General features: G+C 37.8%; 3 protein-coding genes across 6 annotated transcripts in view; 1 reads left to right on the top strand and 2 right to left on the bottom strand.

Moving 5' to 3' along the window:
- myo10l3 (myosin X, like 3) overlaps positions 1-1,555 on the bottom strand; it is a 65,838-nt gene extending 64,283 nt beyond the window's left edge. For all 3 annotated transcript variants that reach the window (XM_032567527.1, XM_032567525.1, XM_032567524.1), the window contains exon 1: positions 1,262-1,555. In XM_032567527.1, the coding sequence (XP_032423418.1) occupies positions 1,262-1,282 (21 nt within the window). In that variant the 5' untranslated portion in view covers positions 1,283-1,555. The remainder of the gene's footprint in view (positions 1-1,261) is intronic.
- A 9,139-nt stretch (positions 1,556-10,694) lies between these two features.
- Positions 10,695-18,551, top strand: glb1l (galactosidase, beta 1-like). The gene is made up of 16 exons (XM_032568233.1): positions 10,695-10,757; positions 10,994-11,163; positions 11,917-12,067; positions 13,365-13,425; positions 13,505-13,599; positions 13,673-13,853; positions 13,923-13,981; positions 14,064-14,185; positions 14,911-14,951; positions 15,026-15,144; positions 15,883-15,957; positions 16,036-16,125; positions 16,245-16,358; positions 16,492-16,623; positions 16,709-16,936; positions 18,098-18,551. The coding sequence occupies exons 1-16, from the start codon at positions 10,695-10,697 to the stop codon at positions 18,299-18,301; spliced, it is 1,905 nt and encodes a 634-aa protein (XP_032424124.1). The 3' UTR covers positions 18,302-18,551.
- On the bottom strand, positions 18,552-25,020 carry ankzf1 (ankyrin repeat and zinc finger peptidyl tRNA hydrolase 1). Of its 2 annotated transcripts, none has more exons than XM_032568230.1 (16): positions 24,932-25,020; positions 24,438-24,574; positions 23,492-23,592; positions 23,301-23,403; positions 22,094-22,305; positions 21,903-22,015; positions 21,661-21,814; positions 20,731-20,953; positions 20,538-20,636; positions 20,275-20,457; positions 20,057-20,203; positions 19,683-19,959; positions 19,212-19,323; positions 18,972-19,139; positions 18,826-18,896; positions 18,552-18,734 (listed from the first exon to the last, which is right to left on the bottom strand). In XM_032568230.1, the coding sequence occupies exons 2-16, from the start codon at positions 24,547-24,549 to the stop codon at positions 18,608-18,610; spliced, it is 2,202 nt and encodes a 733-aa protein (XP_032424121.1). In that variant the 5' UTR covers positions 24,550-24,574; positions 24,932-25,020; the 3' UTR covers positions 18,552-18,607. The 2 variants fall into 2 exon arrangements, with proteins under 2 accessions (XP_032424121.1, XP_032424122.1); XM_032568231.1 differs by having other exon boundaries at positions 24,438-24,569; positions 24,932-24,949.
- Between the last annotated feature and the right edge of the window lie 332 nt (positions 25,021-25,352).

The following is a 25,352-nucleotide window of genomic DNA, read 5'->3' on the forward strand; positions in this document are numbered from 1 at the left end:
TGCTGAAATAAAGCCATAAGAAGTCTTGCATCTATTATCACAAGCCATGTAGTACACCAAGCATGTGGACATGTAAGCTTTTGTTCCAAAGACTCACTGAGTCAGTTGGCCCTGTTTATGTTCAAGTTGAGACTGAATACAAATGCATGCCACACTTTTTGGATTTTTATTTGTATTCTTTATCTTCTTCTATGCCCTACTTTGTGTAGGTCCAACAGCACGAATCTCAGTAAAATACTATGAATTATGTGGTTGTAAAGTGACAAAATGAGGAAAATTACAAGGAGTGGGAACAGTTTTAGTTGGCACTGTGCATGAAAAAACAGTATTCAAACATAAATTGTAAATAAGCAATCCTGACTCTGAAAATATGACACGCACACAAAAAAACCGAAAGCTTCCTAAGTTAGTAAAACTGCAAGAAGAACCTCTAGTGAGTTTTAGGCCAAAATATGGAATAATCTTTTTTTGTGCAAGAAGCATGATCTATGAGTCTTATGTTGAGTCAGAACTCAGCACATCACCTAGGGGCGAGGCTGGTGCCGCCAACAGGAGGTACAAGAAGTGAACATTGGGAGGAGAATCCTACCAGCACCAACACACTGTCTCTCTGTCCGAGTCTGTGCCCTCCTCTGAGTCACAGGGGGATGACAAATCAGACCTGCAGCCATGATTTCCCTTCAACCCTGAGGTGTTTGGGCTGAATGGCTCATGACACATCCAGCCAGGATGGAGACAAGTAGGTACTGTATGTATATATATATATATATATACATACATACATACATACATACATACATACATACATACATACATATATATATATATATATATATATATATATATATATATATATATATATATATATATATATATATATATATATATATATATATAAAATGAGGCTCTGATAATGGAACTGAGTCAGTTTGTCCTGTTATTGTTTATTCTCCAGTTAGATGATAGTGAATAGTTGTGGATTTCTATTAGAGGCTTTTACGTTTCCATTAGAGTCCAGCTCAGAGGAAGTAACATTGTTATAAGATATAAAAATAAATGAAAAAGCGTCACAAGAACAGGAAAAAACCTCCACAAGTTTCTAAAAATCTCTTATAGGTAAAAAGTAAATGCATCCGAAAAACACAGCACGATAAAACCAAACAAAGAGCGTGGGGGGGGGTCCCACAGTCACTCCGGGTTACACTAAAAGTAAGCAGCTCCTAAAACTACGCTTAATGCCAAGAAAACTGATCCGACTTACCGCTGCAAAGAAGAAATCCATCTCCAACAGAGCCCGACCTCTCTTCTCTTTGTAATCTGACCTTAGGGTACCACAGCTGAGGAGGAGAAAAAACCCAAATCCCGAATAATTCCCATCCGCTTCCTTGAGGCGAATAAAACTTATTCTTTGTTAATTTTTGCCGCTTGCTCAAAGGACTCTCTGTCGGTCAAATGCAGCCCATTTTCCAGCCCCGCTCTCGGTCACTTTAGGCTGTTTCCCTAGCCGGTTCGCCAGTGTCCCGACTTGACGCTGAGAGTCTGTTTTTCTGCTGTCTAGTCATTTCAATGAGGCAGCCGGCACATTATGCAGAGAGGAGGAGTCTCCAGGAAGAGCGAACCTCCCCTCGGCATACGCCCTCTTTGTTTCTGCTCGACATGGAGTTCTGTTATTGTAAAAGATGAACGCATTCAACGCATGTTATTCAATAGAACCGCATTTATTCATAGGAAATGCTCACCTTAGTTAAAATCAGAAACGACTCCAGATTACAGTATGGAAAATTATCAATCTTAATTCTTCTCCTGATTAAGTTTAAAGAGAAGGAGGAAGAAAAAAAAAAGTTGTTGCTTATTTATTTCAATAACTCAATTCACTCAGTGAAAAACGTCATATAGAATAATTACACAAAAATGATTAGAAATGTGGGCTTAATGAAAAATATCTTTAACTGATTTCAAGTTATTTTCAAAAGTCACTTTTCATCTGACAGAAGAGCCTCATAATGCATATTCTAATTTATTGAATATGACTTGAACATTTAATTAGGCACGTTTTCTTCATTTTCTGCAAGTGTTTTCTTGCATTAATTATTATTATTGTTGTTTTCAGTTCAACAAACGCATACTTTAGTTAGTCATGCTTATTCAGTAGCCAGTTGTCTGATTGTTTTCCTTGTTACCTTTAATAAACAAAATGAATTAACGTGTTGACTATGACACCCCACACATGAATCAAATCAGGAAGCCTCCTCACATCGCATTATTATCCCACTGGTTGAGAACACAACACTAATTAATGAAAGGTTCTTATAAGGTTTAAGGAATGTTGACCCTTTACAAACTAATTGCTCATTTTCTCTGTGATAATAAAATACACTAGTTTTGTCTCTTAGTTAAATGTTTCCTACAATGTTTATTGTGTAAACAAGATATTGCAAAATTCATCCATTGATTCAATAAAAAAAAAATCTGAGTGCTTTCTATGTTGAAACTCTTCAGTTTTCCCTTTAAATCCTGACTGATATTTTTGAAAAGTTTGACTAGATCACCTTTGAAGTTTAGCCATCATTTTTAGTTTTCTTTTTATGCCACTGTTAAGTTATAATCAATATCTTTTTAGGCATAAGAACAGAAAAGCTTCTTGTGGTACATTTCTAATTGCTGCTTTTAAGGTTACAGTAAATCAGCTTTTGAGTGAACAGTCCAGCTACTGTTTTGTGTTCCTGTAAGGATTAATACTGGATCAATTCTTGCAGTGCCAAAAGTACTCTCTGCTGAGAGGGCTGCTGACTGGTAGTGATGACAAATAACCTGATTCTCTGCAGAATAGAAACTTCTGCCTGATTCCTTGCCTTATATTTCTAGTGCTATTATAGGGACAATAAATATTTGAAAATGAATACCTTCTAAACTTTTCTCCAAATATCACAACAAATATAATTTCTGGTGGTGAATAAATTAGGACACCCTCACATTTAATCTATTTAAAATGGCTAAAATCACACAACCATATGACAAAAAGTGCACACAACTGAAACACCATCACTTGCATCATCATTTTCAAAGAGGTCTGTCCAGTTTGAATCTTAGCTATTTATTTTAGTGCGTTTGTTACTGTTGAAGAGAGACTGAACACATTGGCTGTTTAATAAGTAAAACATGGTTATTCTTAGTGTTTATCTGCAAAGGATGTTGATATGTCTTTTGAAAGATCTGGGTTTTAAGTTAGCTGAGAATCAACATGTCACCCAAGTGATAAGAGAAACATGGTGCAGGTAAGCTAAGTGCAAAGACTGATAATAAGTCTTCCTGTAGACTTTCTTTAGACTTCTTATCAGAAAAAACATGTTTGATTTTGCTGCATTTTGCTGCAGTTATCCTCTATTGTTGGCCAAAGTGCATTTTATAAAACCAATCAATGAATATGAACTGTGAGAAGTTGACAGAGAAAGAAATCTTCCAGCCTGGGAAGACGAAGAGAGTCAAGAATCAGCTTGGTCATCAAGGTTTAAAGACTACAACTAAGAACCCTTTATTGTTTGCACAAATAGTTTGAATGTCTGAGAAATGTCTGAAGCCTGTCTCACTGTGAAAGGCTAATTACATTTCTTTCATATTACTGAGTCATGATCACTGACTGCAGTATTGTTCCTTTGTTCTTCTGTGGCCTCCTGGATGAGTCATTAAATTAATTTTGGAATAATTTAGGTAGGCTGGACACTCCTAAAGGAGATGATCACTTGTTGATTTCTTGATTCTTCAGAATCAAGGCTGTAATCAGTCATGTGCCTGGTTAGTAAACGTGAATTCAGCTTTCCGAACAAATTGGTAAATCCCAGTCGGTTCATGATTACACATAAAAAACGATTTGATTTTCACACAAAGCCAGGTTGGTTTGAATAGCCTTTTCTCAGTTAGTAAGAGAAATCATAAATTGAAAACCGTTTGATATATTTTTTCAGTTTATACTTGTCTCATATGTGCATTTGTGTGATGATCTGAAACAAAAGACATCTGTCAGATACCAAGTACGTTCGTTTTCAGAGCACTGTACACCATTATACAATATTCATTAAAGGTGGTTTCCAAGGTCATTGGGGCAACAGCCTGCAGCCCCTCTACCCACATAATAGTGAGCCCAAGGCAAAGTCATTCAAGTGGGCCCCCTTTGATAGCTCATGATACATAATTGTTAAGTCTGACCTTTTGACATGAGACTCACTGAGAGTCAGTGGTTAGTATCTCTAAATCCTCAGTCACAGCCAAACCATAATATTGGTCTGCTGGAGATTGTTTGGTTACATAAAGCCTCCCTCCTCACCAATCCATATTTGCTGCCTAAACAGTAGATGCTATTGATCCGAACTGAGTTGTGTCATCACAGCAGCTGCCACTTGTTACAATTTATGGCTCAGGTTAAGGGAAACACTCTCAAATTTGAATATTTTCATTTTACATACAGAAAAAACATGTATTGATAGGTTCTGAATGAAACATTACATAAGAGTATCATTGATGCATGGACTGCAGACTCTGAAGGTCCTCAACAAAGAGTGAGCTTAAATAATATAGTGAACAAATAAAATATTTGTGGATTTTGCATGTATGGCATTACGAAGATGATATGCGATGTTGAAGTGACTGATGAGTGAATTCACACAGAAGTAAAAGTACATATGTAATGATTTTTGCTGACTAATTTCACTAATGAAAGTGATGTCCCATTTGCTTGTTCATTTCTCACAGGATGGGCCCCTCTGGAGTTAGGGGAGCAGTGGATTAAACTATTGGACACACCCATGCAGCAAAACAAACAGGGGAAAGGTGGCAAGAAGGTTAAAACTGATTGAATCTTATATAATTCAACAAAGATAGACGAGGGGGAAAAAGCGCAGACACCCTGAAATATAAACACAATCCCTAACAGAAGTGATTCAATATTTATTGGATCACTCCAGCAGGCCGTAACACATTAAGGTGTGAATACGGTCGATGATAAATCCGTCTGCAGTGTTTATTAAATTACATGGAACATGACAGAGCCAGCTGGTCTCCAATAGAAGGCATTACTCAAACCTATATCAAGAATCTTTCTTGGTGCTATGAGATAGCAAATCTTTAATGAAGGCACATAAATATTGTGTGAGTGAAAACTATCAGATTATATATTACTATATATAATATCAGGCTTTTTCTGCCTTCTTTCTTGCCGCCATGAAGATGCACATATTAGCAATAAGACCTTTGATAATCAGAATCTTGTTTACTGCTTACTGCAGGCTGATGTCTTGTTGCAAAATTTCCTAAATGGATTCAGATGACTTGACACATTTTAAATCAAATTGACCAAGTCTTGGGTCTCATATCCACACAAATCTAAGACATTATTTTTTTTATTTTCCTCCTTAAGGTGGTTTTGTTTTTGTTTCGGTTTTACTCATAAGTTCTCATGAGTAACTTATGAGAACTTATGAGTTATATTTTCAGTACGCCTATTGAGTTGATTTTATCGCAAAAAGCCATTCAGTCAGTCGAATGACTAATGACATAAAGCATTCAGGCATCTACTTGTGGCAAAGATGGAGACAAAAAATAATTTAATTGAATTTGAACATGAATTGTTGATGGCGCCAGATGAGATGGTCTAAGTGTTGCTAAAATTACTGATCTGCTGGGGGTTTTGCACTCCATCCTCTCTTGGGTTTCTTGAAAGTGGTCTGAGAAGGAGAGAGAGAAATCTGCTGAGAAGCAGCTGTGTGAACAGCAATGGCTTTTTGATGTCAGAGGTCAAAGGAGACAGTAGTTCAATTAACCTCTGGTTAGTAATGGTTTGAAGAATGGCTTGAACACCGCTGCCTATCTGAATATTGTTACTGGTCATATCCATCCCTTTATGACCATGGTGCCCTCCAATGGCCTCCATATTCACTAGATCTCTGTCTGATAGTGCAGTGGAATAGCAGATTTTCATCATGGAGGAGCAGCTGACAAATGTCAATAGGGACCAAAATCTCAGATAAGAATTTTCAGCACCTTCTTGAATACACACCATGAAGAATTACGGCAACTCTGAACCCAAAGCGGGTTCCAAACAGGTAAAACCAAATCATATCTAACAGCTGAGAAGAAAGGTGCAAAATGTTCATTGTGTTTCACAAAGCCAGAGGATCTTATTTCTGGCCTTAACATTGCCGTCTATTTTTTTTATTTATTTTACTTTTTTCATGTTTAATCATCAACTGACCATTTGGGCTGAAGATTTAGGGCTTTTACACAGAATGTGTGTTTCTTAAAATTGTCAGATAATTATTAGCCGATGTAATCAGAAAATATGTCAAAATTACATGATCAATTTTTCACTACCTGTTGTTTACCTGGTTTGGTTCACCAGATCCTGACTGGTTTTTGAAAATTAAAAAAAATATTTCTCACTGGTCGGGCAATAAAAGAGGAAATTTTAAAATAGACATCATATGATTCATTTAGGCAATAGAAGGGATTTTTATGTGCTATGATTAATCTCCAACCACATGCCTGTGGAGGTATTTTTCTGCCAAAAACTTCTCCATAATATCCTCCATACAACCGCAGTTCTTTTTAGACAAGCATGCGCCCTGAGGGCATACCATACCTTCCTTAAGACTGAGGAATGAGAGCCAACTCACACTCTTCCCATGCTCCCCCACAAGTTCAGCTTCCTGTTTATTTGTAAAGTCTTGTGTTTTTAAAACTCCCACACTGAGATTGCTTTCCATTCCTAATCTGTATGTATTTATGGCCTAATTACTCCAAGAAACTCAGAAAATGATGGCTGATCTGCAAACGTCATATAAAGCGCCCACATAGCAGGAGGTTTTGTTATTGGTCTGGTATGTTTTTTGTTTATTGTTCAGTTTCTCAGAGCTGATTCCTCTCAGATTCCAGAGTATTAGCCCGGCAGTGACTCAGGGGCCTTTCAGGGCCTGAGAACACAGTGAAGGTACATTCCTGACTGCATCCTGAGCTCAGCACTAGACTTTTAAGGAATTCCCCAACCTTATTCCTCAGCATGTGACTCAACTTCCTGATGATCACTTATCAATGAATTTTACCTTTTATGTTTATATGCTTAAAAATAATCATCTGTTGTTTCGTTAAATTAGTATTGGTAGAAACAGGTCTCGTCCTGGGTAAATACTAAGATAAACAAATAATTTGTCATGATTAAAATAAATTCAAAATACAAAGTAATCTTTTAGTTCAATGTGATTATCTCAATAAAAAAAAAAAGTTTGAAGATCCAAACTTTAATTTGAGTACATGTGTTTTGGTAGGAAATATGACATCCTATGGAAATAGATAATTACGCTTAATAAAATCACAGCTGTCAAGGTTACTGGGACCTAATAAAAGGACTTTTAAATAAGAAATCAGGTTATTCCTATCAGAAAACTGAGAATGGTTTTTGATTGTCATTTCAGCAGTGCATGCACAGTTTAATATTAAGCAGGTAAAATACATAATTCACGATATAAATTTTTCTTACTCTACTTTTTAAAAAATATGGTTTTTTTAGCTGCAAGTACTCTTAGCTTGATCATTTTGGCCAAAGTCACAAAAAGTTTGGCTATCACTGAGATAAAGACTACTTAATGCTATTTAACACATAATGTTTCCAAAAATATGTTTTTTACACATTTGTCAATACTGTCACCATGTCATGACACTATGAGACAATCTGTGAAAAGAGCAAGATCCTCCACCTCATCTCAGTGCCTCTCAGTCAAAAACAACCAATCAGAACCAGGAGGAGTATCTTAACGTTGTCAATTTTACATACTGCAGCTTTTAACAAGGAGTAGTTCCACAAAGGAGTTCTCTAAAAAGAACAGAGAACCTTGGTGCTGCTTTAAAGACTGTGGTTTTGGTTTACTTACATTTTCCCTCTATTTGAGGGATCAAGTAGAAAAAAAAATTATGTATAGCTTTTTTTCTTATTTCTCAAGGTAAAAAACAAAAACAAAAATCAATGCAATAAATATGTTGTCAGTAATTTAGCTTATTATAAATGAAACTAGGACCAATACTTCAATCAAAGAAAATTTAGGCTACAACAATATTGTTTTTTTTATATGATGAGACCTCACTGGTTGTTATGACATGTACAGTGGTATTTCCATACAAAAGTGGTGGTCTCTTTGAACATCAGCTGCCCCCAATGAGTTGGACTGTACATATGGGAGATGGGGGCTGAACGTTTGTGAATACACCTGCTTCCAGCAGAGACAACAAAGAGGGCCTCATTTTGGGGGTGGTGGCACAAAGGGGAGGGTCCAATCTAATTACAGACTCTGGGGAAATGACTTCATGGAGGTGACGCCCAACCCTCGGGTCAGTGATTTTATGCTTCTCCTAACAGTAGTAGTAAGAAACTGGACTGCAATGTTTACGTTGGGAAAATATATTTTTTTGTTTTTAATCAACTCTTTTAGCCATTCCACTTCCACTTCTTCCCCAGTGATTCAGTAAGTGATAAACACTCTCAGTGCATTAGGATCTTCAGTGTTTTTGTGGTTTCAGGCCTCCATCATGGCTTCTTCAAATGCAGACATTTGCTTTCAGCAAGCACCATCTCGCTAATAACCAGATTGCAGAGCGTCATGCTTTGGTCCTCTCATTCACAGGACAATAATCTGCTTCTAACAGAAGGCTAATGAGCCACAAAGCCAGAACATTTGTCCTATCTGCACTCTAGATCTCGTCGTTAGCCATTAGAGGGCACACCAATTGAATTCTTTCAGTACTGAGAGTAATGAATGAAGAGACAGGAAATGGGTTTAGAGTTTGAAATGTTACTGAGAAAAATGGTGGTGATGATCAAACTGCCACAGAAAGAGTAAAAGCCTCTATTATTATCTGTATAAATACAATGAATTTGGGCGATGCAGCCATTACTGCCTAGTTATTACAGGTCACACTGAGATAAACAAGTGTTCTTGTTGCACATTAGCACAGTGGCCAATTTACTGCCACCCTTTGTTACCATAATGGTGAGATCATGAGTCTGAAAAGCAAGTTGGATTTATTTTATTTGAGATCAAACACCATATTTGGAAAATGAAATTATGGATAAAAAGAGAAAAGTGCAAACACAACCGATGGTGGTTAAAATAAGACACTTTGAAGCATCCAGATTGCCATCTTCAGGTATTAAGGCGCCATCTAGTGTTGTCCAAAGAGCGTAAAGATGGCTCCTAATATATATGGTTGGTGGCACTTCATTAAATATCACCACAGCATTGTATGCTTTTTTAGGCTTTTTTAGGCTTTTTAGGCAATATATTGATGAACATAAACGCTAAAAATAAATAAATCTTTTGCTAAGTGACAGTCATTCAAAAACCCTTAAAAGGACGTTCAGGGAAAAAACAAAAACAGCCCCTGAAGTTAAAATAAAGCAAGCTGTTCCTGAACTGGCTGCTTTGTCATTTTGCCACGCTGAACATAAAGGCAATTGTCCACAACCGACATACTGCATAACATGACAGCAGGGTGGGAGAGCAGTCATACACCAGCTGAGGGTTCTCTTCATCCACACATTTAACTTATTTAGCTTTAAACGTCTGTTTAAGATAGAACAACAAATTCCCATATATTGTTTAGGGTTTTAGTTGAAGGAGAAGGAAAATACAGTTTAATCATTTTTACTAATAAAAGTCTCACATATCTGGTGACCTTTGTATGTCAGTATCCTTCACTCTGATACCCCTAAGTAAAATATATATATGTATAAAATAGAACCAATTCTACAGAAGTCACATAATTAGTAGGAAGATTCCACCTATGTGTGATTAAATTTAATAAATGCATCTGTTCTGTGAAGGCCCCTAAGGTTTGTAAGCGAACAACATTAGACCAATAAAGGCACCGGACAGGTCATGGATAACAGGATTAATAATAATTTATAATAGGGTTATTCTAATAGGGTTAAAAACAATAACTTTAGGGAGTTTTTAACATTTCATGGTTAAATCAATCTTCTAAAGATAGAAAGAGCATGTCACAACATCAGACCTACCAAAATATGGATGTCAAAGGGGTAGAGGTGGGTAGTAGCTAGCTACATTTACTCTGTAACATTTACTTGAGTAATTAATTTTTTATAAAAAAAAGAAAAGAAAAAAAAGAGGTGTGGCAGTAGTTTTACTGTATCATCCCATTTATTTTTTAATAGATTGGGAAATGTTACTTATTCTTAGTTTATCATTTGAAATACCAAAATTCACACATATGTTTTTGTCTATCTACCTAATTTTGAATGAATTACAGCACATTAGAGACGCAGCCAGTTGCTAATGACATGTGCAAAGCTGACAGAGAGACAAAACCTAAAGTACAGTGAAAAATTACCCCACAAAATATTGACTGAATAGAAAAGTGTAAAAAATAAAACACACTTTCATGTATTTCTTTCCACCCTCGTAACAATTACTTGGCTTAATTGGGGTTAAATAACGGGCTCTAGGACCTTGCTGCGAGAGAAAATAAACATCACATGACAGTGATTGTGAAGCGGGCTGGATATTGACTAAAATGTTGCTTCCTCAATAAGCATTCGTACAGAAGAAACGCAGAACACCAATTCTGGGAAAAGAGGGCGATAAATGGAGTGATGTCTGTGTTTTAGGTAAAGCTGATCCCAGGAGGCAGCGGACATGGCTGCTGCTTCATTCCTCTTTGCAGTATGCACGGCGCTTTCAACTCTTTCTGGAAGTTTGGTAAGAAGGAAACTAACAAACCTCCTTACATTCTTCTGGGTGTTTTTCTACTAGAGCAGTTCAGATAAACTTCATGTTATGCTCTTTGACTGCAATCGTGTTTTTACCTACTAGCAGAGATTTAACAGCAGTGATCAACATCTTTCTGCTTCCTTGTTTAAATTATGAAAATGACCACCAGGTGTGTCAGTGTGCAGAACTTCCCATCACTTTGTATGCCATGGTTCTTCTCGCAGGTCACTGGAACGAGATCCTTTTCTATAGATTACAAGAACCACTGCTTCCTGAAAGATGGAAAGCCTTTTCAGTACATCTCAGGTAGCATCCACTACTCCAGAATCCCGCAGTATTACTGGAAGGACCGCCTGGTGAAGATGTACATGACTGGACTCAATGCCGTCCAAGTGTGAGCAAAACATATCCAACTTAATACTAAAAACACAGATTGCTTTGCATACTCTTTGATCTTTTCCATGTCTTGTTCAGTTCCAGCCACTAACTTCAGTATATTCTATTGGAATATTATGCGACAGACCAACATAAACAGTGCGTAATTGTGATGAAATAAAAAGGATACATGGTGTTTTCGTTTTGTATTAAAATAAAGTAAGAGAGAAACAGGTCGTGCACTTTCACCCCCTGAGTATTCCTAGTGAGAAAATCCTCTCCACAGCATCATAATGCCATCACCATGCTTCACTGTTGGGATGGTATGTTCAGGGTATTGTGATGTATTCAGTTCCTGCAAAACATGGAGGCCAGAAAGGTATTTTTTGTTCATGTGTGCCCTATTTGTTACAAAACTGCAAACAATTCTTTTTATTGCTTCCTTTGCTGCCAACTATCCTTAAATGTGATATTTGTAGAGGGACAGGGCACAAATAAGGCAATTATTTATTATTTAAATTTTAATTATAGGTATTAGAGTAAAGAAAGGCAACTAAGACTACACTTTACATATTTTTAATTGTAAGAAGAAAAAGCAATAAAATATCTAACTTACTTCCATGGTTATACACTGTTTTCTAAGTCTGTCACATAGGGTCCCAATAAAATACACAAAGATTTGTTGCTTTAACAAGAGTTAAAAAGTTCTGGGGATAACAAACACCATCTATATATATTTTATAACCTATTTATTCCAACCTTGTGTTCTCAGATATGTTCCCTGGAACTTCCATGAAGCAGTTCAGGGAGTCCACAACTTCACAGGAGACAGAGATTTGGAGCATTTTCTGAATCTGGCCAACCAGACAGGCCTCCTGGTCATCCTGCGTCCAGGACCGTACATCTGTGCAGAATGGGAAATGGTAATTTAAGTAACTTTGGTCATGTACTATATTTAGTTTTTGACATCACAGGCTAAAAACGGAGCAACTCAATTGCACAACAAGACCTAAATTATACAAATAATACAATGTAACAAACATTTAAAGCAGCATTGTGAAAGTGACAATGTCAAAGAAAAACAAGACAACCCTAATGTCAAGTTATTGTTTTAACCAACAAACCATATCAAAACTGTAAATGTATGTCTTTCACTCCAAAAGCTTGTTAAAAAAGGGGAAAAAACACAAGGGACACACAAAGGGAGAACAAAAATAACCTGCAACGTGTGTCACAGTACAGTGTGACATGTGCCTGGGTAATAGAAGATGTCATTAATGTAAAAAAAAAAAAATCATGTACAAAGTTTTAAACTTTATGACAGTGACAGACTGCTATTTTAATCTTTTTTGTACATCCAGCCAATTTAAATACATTTAAGATGAACCAGTTTATAACAACTGTAATCTCAAAGATGTTACCAGACAAATAGGCATAAATCTATGTCTTTCTGGTGTTATCATTCCATTATATTCAAATAAATTTTGCATTAACTTTTGAGAAATCCAAGCTGTAATTTGAAAGCATTTATTTTTTCACAAAAAGAAAAAAACGCTGTGTAAAAAATGCCCATAACATCACAGATTCTCTATTGCACCCAGAAGTAGAGACTGAAAAAATAGATTACATTTAAAATTGGTAATAAACAGTAAGTAAGGGTGGAAAGTCAACGTAACTTAAACAAAATGAAAGACAACAAAAGAGTTGTATCAGGTGAAATCTATGCAGAAATTGAAAACCAGAGAGGAAAGTTTAGCAGCAGCCAATCAGAAATGCAATCAGAGCATTTACAAGAATAGAAGCATTGTTAGCATGAAAGTATGCAAACTGGACTGACCTGCTTTTCAAATTCTAATGTGCTATCAAAAAAAGACATCTAAGTTCTTGGGAAGAGGGGTTAGAGAATAGATAACAAGCTCATCCAAAACAAATGTGTTACCAGATTACCTTGATTTATTTTCACATAGACACCAGATAAGTGAGCAAGATGATAGAGTGGAATTAGATTTTGTGGATCTACATGTTATCAGTACGTATATTAAAATGTGTACCTTGTTTATTAAAAACGAGACCACAGTCAGACTATAGAGAATAATGAGAAAAGGGTTTACAACAGATCCCTGAGGAATGCCACTGACTACAGGTGAAGATTGTGATCTGATCTGTGATCCAAAAATAATTTGCCAAAAACTAAATGTCTTTACTAAACCTATGTTCCAGGGTGGATTACCAGCATGGCTTCTTCAAAAACCAAACATCATACTTCGCTCATCGGACGCAGGTAATCAGACACCAATATACCAGTATGCTGTTTTCACGAATATATTTATGCACAATTAATATGCTTTCTTCTGTACCAGATTACTTGGAGGCAGTCAGCAGTTGGCTTGCTGTCCTCCTCCCCAAAATTAAACCTTGGCTCTACATCAATGGTGGCAACATCATCACTGTCCAGGTAAAAAGACTCGGTAATACCAATAATCTCTAGCACATGATTGCAGGTAACAATGAATCAACCTTAATGGCAGGTTGAGAATGAATATGGAAGCTACTTCGCCTGTGACTACAACTACATGCGTCACCTGCGGACGCTGTTCCGCTTCTTTCTGGGCGAGGATGTCGTTCTCTTCACCACTGATGGAAACACAGACAAGGAGATGACATGTGGATCATTGGATGGGTTGTATGCCACGGTGGACTTTGGCACAGGTTGGTAGTATTTAACTGTGTTATGGAAATTGCAGCTTCATCATTCATTGTTTACCTGATTTCCCTCAGACACCAACATAACTGTTGCCTTCAAGCGCCAGAAAAGATTCGAGCCTCAAGGACCCCTGGTTTGTTGCACACCACTCCATCCATCAGCATCTTCTGACCTGGTGATGTTTTATGGATGTAACAGGTTTAGATGTCTTGCAGGTGAACTCAGAGTTCTACACAGGCTGGTTGGACCACTGGGGAGATCAGCATGCCATGGTTGGAGCTCAGAAGGTCAGCAGAGTGCTTGAAGAAATGCTAACCATGGGGGCCAACGTCAACATGTATGTCTCCTTGAACTCCCAGGCTTCCAGCTTTCCTTCTCTCTACACATATTTGATAAGTCAGCAGACTTATCAGCAGCATTGAAAGTGATTATATGTGTCTTAAGGTAGAGACCCCAGGCTAATTGCGTATTTTTAGGTATTTGATTTACATACTTCAAGGCATAGAGTTTTAGAAAACAATGAGAAAAGCTCATTTTCAGCTGGGGGCACATATCTGGATGTGATAAAGCATTGTTAAACTATTCCCAGTGACTATCTCCTTTGCTTCCAACTACTAAAACTTTCTTGTTATCTAAGTGTCATTAATCAACACTTCTCCAGGCTTTCTGAGGGTATTAAAACATTTGTATTTTGCTATTTTCTTACACATTTCCTATCCAGTCTTTGTACCAGGTCTTGGTGACCAGTGGAGGATAAATATTTTAGACCTAAAAAGTAAATCAATGGTATTTGAAAGTCACAGACTAAAGGGCTGCTTAATCCCCAAATTGATCATTTATTATTCAATACTAAAATTGGACACTAAAATACTCCTGAGCATTTTTTAAAGTCTACTGAAATGCAAAGAAGCTGAGTAAATTATTTGGGGAAGTTTTTTATGCCTGAATGCTGCTCATCTTCCACCAACCTGAGTTAAGATTGGTACGAAGATAGAGACAGAACCTCACAGCTTTTACTAATATCTTTCTCAGAACTCATGTTCTCTACCCCTTTCCTCTCAGGTACATGTTTGAAGGAGGGACTAACTTTGGCTACTGGAATGGTAAATACTTTTATTTTCATGGTTTTTAACATTAGTGTGGAGATCTCCTATAAAGGCTCACTCCTCTTTTAAAGGTGCTGATCATGACAGCAGGTTCCGCTCTGTAGTGACAAGCTATGATTACGACGCCCCGCTGACTGAGGCAGGAGACCCCACAGAGAAGCTGTTGGCCATCAGAGATGTCGTAAAGCAGGTAACGGTGATGGAATAACCAAACAAGTTACAAGTAATTCTCAATAATTAGATAATCAAAAGGTTTATTTATTTATTTTATCTCAAAATGTGAAACTCTTAATTCAGTTAATTGCACACTAATAAATTTCAGTCATTAACTAACCCTGATGATAATTTACAGTTAATGAAAACCCAACATTCACTGTCAGGATTTTGAATATTACATTATGCCAATAAAAAAGGATTTATAATACAGCGTCTTATATGCTCATGTAGTCTTGAGTACATGAGCAGAGTCCTTGTGCATGAAATACTGCATCACTATTTAACAGGCTGTGCTTCACAAACCTCTTAAGGCTTTCTCAACATTAGTTTTTTTTTCTTCCACACAACTTTTTCATTGATATGCATAATTTTATTGCTGTGTGTATAGAACGTGTCTTTAGCAGCGATCTTTTGAGACTTACCCTCCAAGTAGAGGTTATCAACAACTGTCTGCTGTAAAAATGTAAAGTCAGCAGCTTTTCCATGATTGCATAATTTGTGTAATATTCTAATCTATGTATGAAAAGCTAAATTTTCACTTTAAGCCATCATCATCAAAATGTATAGGAATAAACTCTTACTGTGTAGCACTCTTTGAGTATTAGTTTTTGAATTGAATAACTTGAATAAACCAGCTTTTGAGTGATATTCTGATTTGTTGAGATGTCCTGATTGATTTTGGTAAAAGTAACAAATCATTATTTATCATTAGTTTAGAGACATCCCCGCTGGTCCTATGCCGCCAGCAACTCCTAAGTTTGCCTATGGCTTTGTCACGCTGGAAAAGGTAGTAAAATCTAATCAAAATTTTGGCCAAAACACATTTTAAAATGTTTGAGTGACTCATTATGATCTATTTTTACAGATTGGAAACATTAGCAGCTTGCTAGATACAATTTCTCCTCTTGGGCCAGTCCAATCCAAGTATCCTCTGACGTTTGAAGAGATTAAACAGGTACGGTGCCATTCTGAAGTCAACAACAGAGAAAAGGCTAGCAGCATAGACAGTAAACCTCTTGAAATAGAGAAAACTAGACTGTTGTGTCTGCAACCTGTCATGTCCATTGTGTCCAGTACTATGGGTATATGCTGTACCGGACCACGCTGCCCCACGACCTCACAGAGCCCACGCCACTTATATCGCCGCTGAATGGAGTTCATGACCGCGCTTATGTGTCAGTCAATGGGGTAAGAGCTTTCTGTGAACTTTTGTTTGTCTAGCCATCCAGGTTTCCAGGTCAGTGCGGAAAATACAGATTAACATTATAAATCTAAGTATAGTGTTGTCCTTTTGGAAACTAATGTAAATGTGTTCAAACAGGTTTTCCAGGGGTTGTTGCAGAGAGATACCGCACTCGTGATGAATGTTACAGGAAAACAGGGGGACACGTTGGACATTCTAGTTGAAAACATGGGCAGAGTTAACTTTGGCAGTAAGATCAACGACTATAAGGCAAGGCAACATTAAATATGACCGACAGTCAAACTGTACACACAGAAACTATGATTCTCTTGCTTACAGTATTTCTGTGTTTTAGGGCCTGGTGAGCAACTTGATCTTAGGTAAAGATGTACTGACAGGCTGGAAGATCTATCCGTTGGACATTGACGCAGCCATTTCAAGAGGATGGCCTCATTCAAACAGTCGGAAGTCCGTCCCATCCCCACGAAGAGAACCTTCAGCTGGACCCACCCTTTACATGGGGACCTTACAACCTAACGGGCTAGCATGGGACACTTTTCTCAAGCTCATTGAATGGACAAAGGTAATTCATCATCTTATTTCTACACACGTATCGGCTCCTCTGGTACCGATATGTAGAAAGCCTTAAAATAGCCTCGTCGCTGAAAATCTGGAGATATTTCCCTTTGGTGCTGATTATTGCCATTGCACTACTTTTTAGCTGACTCAATTAACATGCTTGTATGCCCAACCAAGAGTTGAGATTATTGGCATCCTACATTTTTATTTTACAGGTCAGAAGCTGGAAAGTTTGGGAACCAGTCTTAGTAGAACTGAAGCTAAGAAAGGCATACTGGACTCAGAAAGTCTCCATAAACTTCTAAACATCTAATTTAGATGCCAACTAGTTGTTAGAGAAGCATGACAGGATTAAGCTTTTTCTGTTCTACCATCACAGAATATAAATATGACAATTCTTAAATGTTATGTGTTCTTTGGTGAAATCAGACAAAGACTGAGCTTTTCAGCAACAAACACTCCAGATGGACCTGACATGAAACAAGCTATGAATGTGGAAAATCTTCTCATGCCCACTGTAAAGCAAGATGTTTTGGGCCAGTTTCTCTTCTAAAGACCCTGGCATCATAAGCTCTCCTATATGCATAGACATTTGAAATACAGATGTGGCAGATTCTACCAGTAAACTGAAAATGTAAAAAAAGAAAAAGAAAGCACCTCATGCTGACTTAAGTATGGTGGCAGAGCTGCGATACTGTGGGCCTGTTTCTCCTACAAAGGGTCAAGGAACCTTGTTAGAGAGCATGAATTATTTGAAATATTTGAAATAAAGGAAAACTGAACATGGGTCATCTTTGGGCCTATCTAAAACCTGTGGCCACCAGAATGAGTCACCAGACACAAACCTTCCTCCATAGCCATCTTTTTCACAAAACACAGCTGAACAAGACATTAAACATAAAAACAAAAAACTGGGGCCCAGGTATTATTGTAAAATAATGTCTTTCTTAACATAAGATTATTTCTGACTAAATACAGTCAGAAATAATCTTTTGGTTGGATTTTATTTTTTCAGTGAGATAATGCTACTGCAATAAAAGATACATTTATTTTAAGGCTTTTTCCACATCTCTACCAGGGCTTCCAATAAGTGTGGAGGAAGTAATGATTGTTTTTATAAGCTTTTATTGTGAGAATAATAAATGACGTGTTTGCTTCTAATCAGGGCCAGGTTTGGATTAATGGGGTGAATTTGGGACGATACTGGCCAGGCAGGGGTCCCCAGCAGACTCTGTACGTCCCCGGGCCCCTGCTCAGCACCAGTCTGCCCAACAACATCACGTTACTGGAGCTGGAGGGAGCCCCAGCACACCTGCGGATTGTTTTTATGGACCGGCCTCAGCTCAACGCCACTGCTGGGAAATCCTGACTAATAATATGAGCAAATAATTCTTGCTTTACTGCTGCCAATTCTTCATTCGCTCCCCGGTCTTGTTCTTTAACTTTGGTCATAATATTTAATCAATCAGCTTTATGATCATCCTACAGACATTCTTAGCAGCACATTATGTAAATATCTTGTATAATAATTTGATTTTTTAACTGTGTTTATTAAATTATCTTGAATAATTTTACAAAATCAAAATTTTTGTTTTTACCAAAAATAAAAAGGAGAAAAAGAAACTTGAGAAGCATTTTACTTTTATCACCTAGATTCATTTTTCCCCAATATGCATTAGGACTTGTTTGGAGGAGCATTTGCTTTCCGATGAGCTTGCACGCATCGTGGGGTGCAGAATGTATACTCCAGGTAGTTAAACGGGATTTTCCCGAGCAGAGATTCTCCACATGACCAGCACCTCCTGTTGAAGAGAAGAAAATGTCACCAAATATCAGAAAACCCTGAAAATACGCCCATCAAAACCCGTAAATCTTCATCTCTAGGGGACTCACTGGACATTAGAGAGGCTGACCCCTGAGGCAACCGCTTGTTCTGCCAACCTTTTCTCTGCTGCCAGCGCTCTCTATGATCAAAGAGCAAAACAATGACATCCACAGTGCTTTTACTGAGATTCCAGCTTAATGGCGTGTTTTCTCACCTTTTCCCGATCTGTCAGAGATGCAAACTTTTTCTTCTCCTCTGCCTCCAACTCCTGTTTCCTCTTTTCCTCCTTCTGCTCTTTCTCCCGATGCTTTCTCTGAGCTCTTTGGGCCTTTTTCTTCTCCACCTTTTTGGATTCAGTCTCTGCCGTTAGAGGCCCAGGGACCTGGAGTTGCACAGCAAGGAAACCGTAATCTTCACTGCTGATGAAATTCGAAGTCAGGCAGTTTATTCTCACCTGTGCCTTGCTGTAGTCATACTTATCAGGGTTCTCACCCATGTATTTACGAAAGACGTTCCTAGTATCTTTGTCAGGTGCGACAATATACGGCGTCTGGCCTTTGTTATCCCTGTGAAGAGATATTGCAAAGTTAGTGAATGGGCTACAAACATAAACTTCAATATATTTTATCAGACTTCCCATGGAGACTTGAAAAGCCTGAAATGTTCTTTCAAATTCTGAGAATTTTGGATTATACTCCAGGAAAAGAGTTTGAGTTTTCACATTTTCAATTTTACTCCATTATTTAAAAGACAAAAATCTGAATTTCTAGAAAAAATTGACAGATTTTTGTTCTGATTTCTACTTAATTTTGTCAAGACTTGAGGTTTGTCTAACTCGTTGATAATTTTTTTCTTCATTGTGGAAATAAAAATAAGTGATTTTCTCTTCTTACGGTACTGCATGGGACTACAGAGTGGCTGATACCTGCATGCAGGATCTGCTCCTGCATGTAGGAGCAGCCTGACGACGGCCTTCTGTGCAGCTGCTGCAGCGACATGCAGCAAAGAAAACCCTGATGAATCGATGGATTTATTCAGGAGGCTTAAAGGGGCTGTAGAGATATTTTCCTCCATCTTTTCAGGATGGTCCATCGTTTCCTGAGGTAGCTGAAGGAGACTGCAGAGAGCACCTACATCTCCAACTTTGCATGCAGTAAACAGAGAATCCCTGAGGCCGTAATCAACTGACTCATCAACAGTTTCTAGAGAGATAAAATAACAGATTTAACGACCACTTCATAGCACTGTAGTGTTGAAGAAATGATGCTATAACAGACAAATTTAGGCATCTGTGCTCACCATCTAGTTGTTTTTGCCCCTGTGGTTTCTTCTTCCTTGTTTTTACAGATTGTTCCTGGTGAGGCGTCTCCTCCTCTTCTTCTGCAGGCGTAGCCTTGGACACCACGTCTTCTAGCTCACTTGCTCCAGCATTCATGCTTCCTGTTTCTGTTGGAGATGGGGTTTATGTCAGCCATGTTATGAATGTTTCTCTGGTATTTAGACTGAACTAGACCAACCTTGCTTATGAAGTTTGCCTTGCTCCTTCTTTTTCCTCCTCCTCTTCCTCCGCCTGCAGGGATGCATTTCATGCTCTCTGAGGTCCAGGGTTCCTATCGTGAGCTCCACCATCTCCAGCTGGATTTCTTCTCCCTCTTCATCTGAGCTTTCATTATTTTCTTCCCCTGGTCCCAGCAATATATCTGTGTTAAACAAATTAAAATATTATTCCTCAGCATAGCAACACAGTTCCCTCACAGAGGCTTTCAGGATTAAAACGTACCTTTCTGTTCACCCGTGATTTTCTGTGCTGCAGCTTTGGGCTTCTTCTTCCATGCCGTCTTAGTCGGACTAAAAACAGCAGACATGTCCGCGTCTTTCCCTGCATAGTCATAGTTAGGATTATTCAATAATTACCCCCTGGATTTACAGAAATAGACAACATGCTACTGCTCTAAACATGTATTTAAACACACCATACACCTGGACAGTAGAGAGGACCTCGTGTACCCGCTGCACTTCCCGAAACGTCGCCCTGCGCGTGGCGATGGGAAGTGAGCGGACCCGGAGGTCATTTTTTTGGAGGGGACCCCCGCGGCCTCCAAAGAAGATAGTCTTGTTGTAGCTGGGAGCTCGAACAAACACGGCAGACGCCCTGTTCAAGTGTTCAGTCCAGGTTAGCAGAAGATCCTGAATGTCCTGCAGAGAGTCAGGGCAGCTCTGAATAATCTCCGTTAAAAACTGAAGCTCACTTAGATCCATTACAAACAGAGCGATACAGTTCAAAGGTTAATTTGGTGATTATGGACTATGTCTCCTTAATAAGTTTCTGAAAATCTAAATATCATATATGGCCAATAAAAAAGGATTTTTAAAAAGAAATGCCTTCAGAATTATAGGGAAGGCTGCTGATTGAACAGAACATTCAGCAGACAGTTTCAACGAGAAGAAAAAAACACAAAATGTCATAGCTAAAGAAGCAGGCTGTTTACAGAGTGTTGCATCAAAGTATTTTAAAGCAAAGTTAGGCGGAGGGAAAAAGTGAGGTAAAAAAAAACATGCTGCTTCAAAAGTTGTAGCCTGGATAATGTTCAGATTCAAGTTTTGAGTTATTTTAACACTTTAACAAAAAAATTTACTCTAGATTAAAAATGTCAGGATATGTTCCCCCTAAAAAGCAAATATATCTGAACAAAAACAGTAAATACCTAAGATTTGGTCAATTTGAATGGGGAAGATTTTAATACAAACTCAGTGATAGAGAATTATCTAAACATGAGCTAAAAGGTAAAATAAAAACTGCATATGTATTGTTATTGTGATGGTTAAGAGCCATCAGCTTAATAACTTTGCTATGTTACTCTAAACGTAAAATAATGGGGCAGATGAATGCTCTGTAACCTTGCCTTAACGAGCGCTGCCTCGTTGTATCTCCTCAGAGTGGCTCCTGCAGATCTTGCCATGTGGCTGCGATTCTGGGAATCTCTCAGTCCTTGGGCAGTGCCTCTCTTTGCTCGAACCGTGTATCGATGGAAAGTCTTATGATCGAGAACTTGTTTTCTAAAACACAAATATGTTGTGATAATTTGACGACAATGGACAGCTTAGCTCTTTATTATAATTACAGTGATCTGAAAGATGAACAAACCCTTCGAAGACAGCTCCAGCAAAATGTCCGCCGCCCGTCATGAGTATGACCCAGACAGTTTTCTGATTCACAGTATTCAGAGAGGAAACTACGTCGTGCTCATCAGAATCTGCCTGAAATATGCAAATGGAATAAATAAGCAGAAGTAGTGAAGAGGAATCCCAATATGAGGTGTACCTGCTGAGCTTCACCTTTCCCATAAGCGCACAGCGATAGATGGACAGATATTCTCCTGCGGCGTTTTGAAACACCACCTTACTGTTGAGCCGGCCAGTTGTTGCATTAGGCTCAGCTGAACTCTCATTGTCTGTTCCAGTAATGTTACTCCCGGTTCCTCTGCCGTCACTCTCCATGTCCTCTTCATCAGAATCAGACTCAGACCCTGAGATACTCGACAGGTCTCCTGCAAAGTCAAAGAAACAATTATATTTCCTTATTCCTTTTAAAAACCTTCACACTAAGGGAAGCTGATTGTGTAAATATTAGACATCCTTTATATTAGCCATGTTTTTGTGCTCTAGCTAGACAGTTGCTCTTGCATGTAAAACCAGACTTGACTAGACTGATTTTTGTCTTAGTGAATAAATTCATAATTTTAAGTATTTTTGGATTTAATTTGGTTACCAAAACAATAACAGAAGAAATCTGTAAGGTGGCAAAAACGTTTCATGTCACCGTTAGTCCACTAGCAGTGTTGACTACTTGAAGCTTTTTCAGCGATACTAGTAAACTAGTGCAACTAAAAAAGGAGGGAAAGAAACAGACTGAAGTGTGCACTAATTGACTAGTAATGGTTTTTTTGGACATATTAATGGACACTAAAAATGTCAGCTAGTTAAAAAAGTGCACATTTAAGCATATAACATTTTGTAAAAGAAAAAAAATAGCCAGCTAATATGCCATTTTGGTGCATTAGACATTTTTAGTTACTCTAATTCACTAGAATAGAGGGGAAAAAATACAAACCTAATACCTATTTTTACACTTTACTAGTCGACTTTTGAAATTCTCAGTTAAAACTACTTAACTTGTGTGCTACTAAAGTAGCAAGTAGAATATGTATTGACCACTTAAGATGCTAAGGTTAAGGTTTTTAATGCCACCTAGTTAACTAGTACACCACAGTCATTGTTCAGTTTTGTTGTAAACCTATGTCAAAAAGTTGTTTAGCCGCTACACTTTTGTGGTACTAGTGTGGCACTTTGACTAACTACTAAGACTTCTGCTCCTAATAGTTGGAAAATGTGTTACTAATAATAGTGTTTTTGAATTAGTAGAGTAATTTTTATATATTTGTTGAGTGTTATTAAGAGCTAGTGGGTGAAAATGACATTTGACATAAAGGATTTCTAATATTTACACAAACAGTTTTCCATCAGAGCGCCATCGTATCCCCACCGGCTCTGGTTTTCTTCTCAAACTCTTCCGCTGTGATGGGAAGCAATCCTGCCATCTTTTGTCTTAAATTAAACCGATGCCAGTCAAGCTTGTAGTGCTCCCTCTGCAAAACAAACACAACCCACTATAAAATGGTGTTGCTCAACCACACACACATCTGTTTCATAGAGTGTTTAACCGGATGGGGTCACCTGTTCCTCTCTGTTATCAAAGGAACATTTGCAGGCGGAGCAGGCCATTTTGTCTGACACCTCTCTGTTCCAGTCGTCATGTGGACCTCTAATTGTCACACCTGCAAAGTGACATGAACCACAAATGAAATGAACAAGAAAATTCTCATTGTCATAATGCACAAGCTGCAGAGTATATCAATAAAATACAATGTCATTGGGATTCTATTATTTTAATAGTTCAATTCATAAAGCATAAAGTGCCGTGTGATTTGGAACCACCACATTATCACTGACTGTGAAAATTTTACACTGGTTCTCAAGCAAGCAGGATTATGAGCCTCTCCACTTTTCCTCCAGACTGATTTCTAAATTTACTTTTTTTTCTTTTCTTTTTACAATTTACTTTTTTCTAATGTAAAATTTAGTAAATCTAAAAAGAGGAATTTGGACCACTGAGCAACAGTCCAATCATTTTCCTCCTTAGCCCACAAAAGAAGCTTCTGGCAAGCTACAATCCAGGGCTTGTTTGCCTCAATTCTCTCAAAAAGTAAACATCTTCCTTCTACTCAACTTTCCATTTAATGTGTTTGCTACAACCATCTTCTTTGGCGCTGACCTATTGTGGCTTACCCTCCTTGTGAAGGGTGTTAATTACTGACTGCTAGGCAACAGTCAAGTCAGCAGTTTTCTCTTTGCTTGTGATGTCAGGACTATAACATTTCTTAATTAAACGGTATTTTTGCAACTCCAGCATAATGGTCTAATTTTCTGAGCAACTTATTTTTGGCTTTTCATTAACTTTCAGCTATAGACATCAAAATTAACAGGACTGCCCTTGAAATACATTGCTCTGTGAAAGAATGGATGAATATTTGATGTCTTACTGTTTGAATTATATTACTGTAAATCAGCTCTTTGCTGGTATTCTAACTTACAGAGCTTCACTTGTACAGCTCATACTTACAGTCTGTGGATGATCCAGTCTCCTTCAGGACAGAGTTTACCTCAGTCAGCTTAAAAGCTTCTTCATTTGAGCACAAGTCGAAGATGGAGCGGAGGTCGGTACAAGTTGTCATTGTTTATATATATTTTTTTTCTGTTCTGGTAAAAAAAAAATACAGATAAAATAATACAAACCAGGTTAGTCTTTTAAAAATACTGTACACAGATACAGGGATAGCTTACTATTAGCCATTCGATTCTTGGTGTATGCAGTAATGAGAACATACACTCTACGATCCGAAAACAAAATGTAAACCAATCTTTAACTGTGGTTTTTTAAGCTGCCGTTACAACTATTTGACTATGTGTCCTGCTAACGACACGTGTAGAATTGACAGCTGGTTTATTCTCTTCAAAATGAAACACGACTTATTAATAGTTTTAACTCTTCCAACAATGCTTTAGCGCCTATAGAAGTAATTAATAAAAATGACTTAAAAATAAAGAGTAACTCACCATAAAAGGAAGGCGGTCAGAAAATGTTGTGCTTCCTCCAACCCACTACGGAAGCTCAAGAGTGTCAATTATGCGGCGCGGCGGCAGCTGTGCTGGTATCTGCGGAGCAAAGGTTGCTGACAAACAGAAGGGAACAATGGCACAGTAAATCAATAGCAGTTGAATTTTTAAGCATGTAATCATATTTCCAAAAATGTTCGGATTTAAATTTCAATTCATTTTTACATATATAAGCGATTAACAGTAGCCTACGTGTCACCGGTATTGCTTTGGTATTTATTACTCCAAACACTTAAACCTGACTGAACTTAAAATTAGACAGAAGGGAACAAAACCTACCGGTTTCCCTCCTGAATATAGGCCCAAACAGGACCAGTACAAAATTCTATGAGGCCTTAACAGACGTACACTTCAGGGCCCT

Source organism: Xiphophorus hellerii, chromosome 7, assembly GCF_003331165.1.
Source record: "Xiphophorus hellerii strain 12219 chromosome 7, Xiphophorus_hellerii-4.1, whole genome shotgun sequence".
In the NCBI taxonomy this organism is placed as follows: Eukaryota; Metazoa; Chordata; class Actinopteri; order Cyprinodontiformes; family Poeciliidae; genus Xiphophorus; species Xiphophorus hellerii.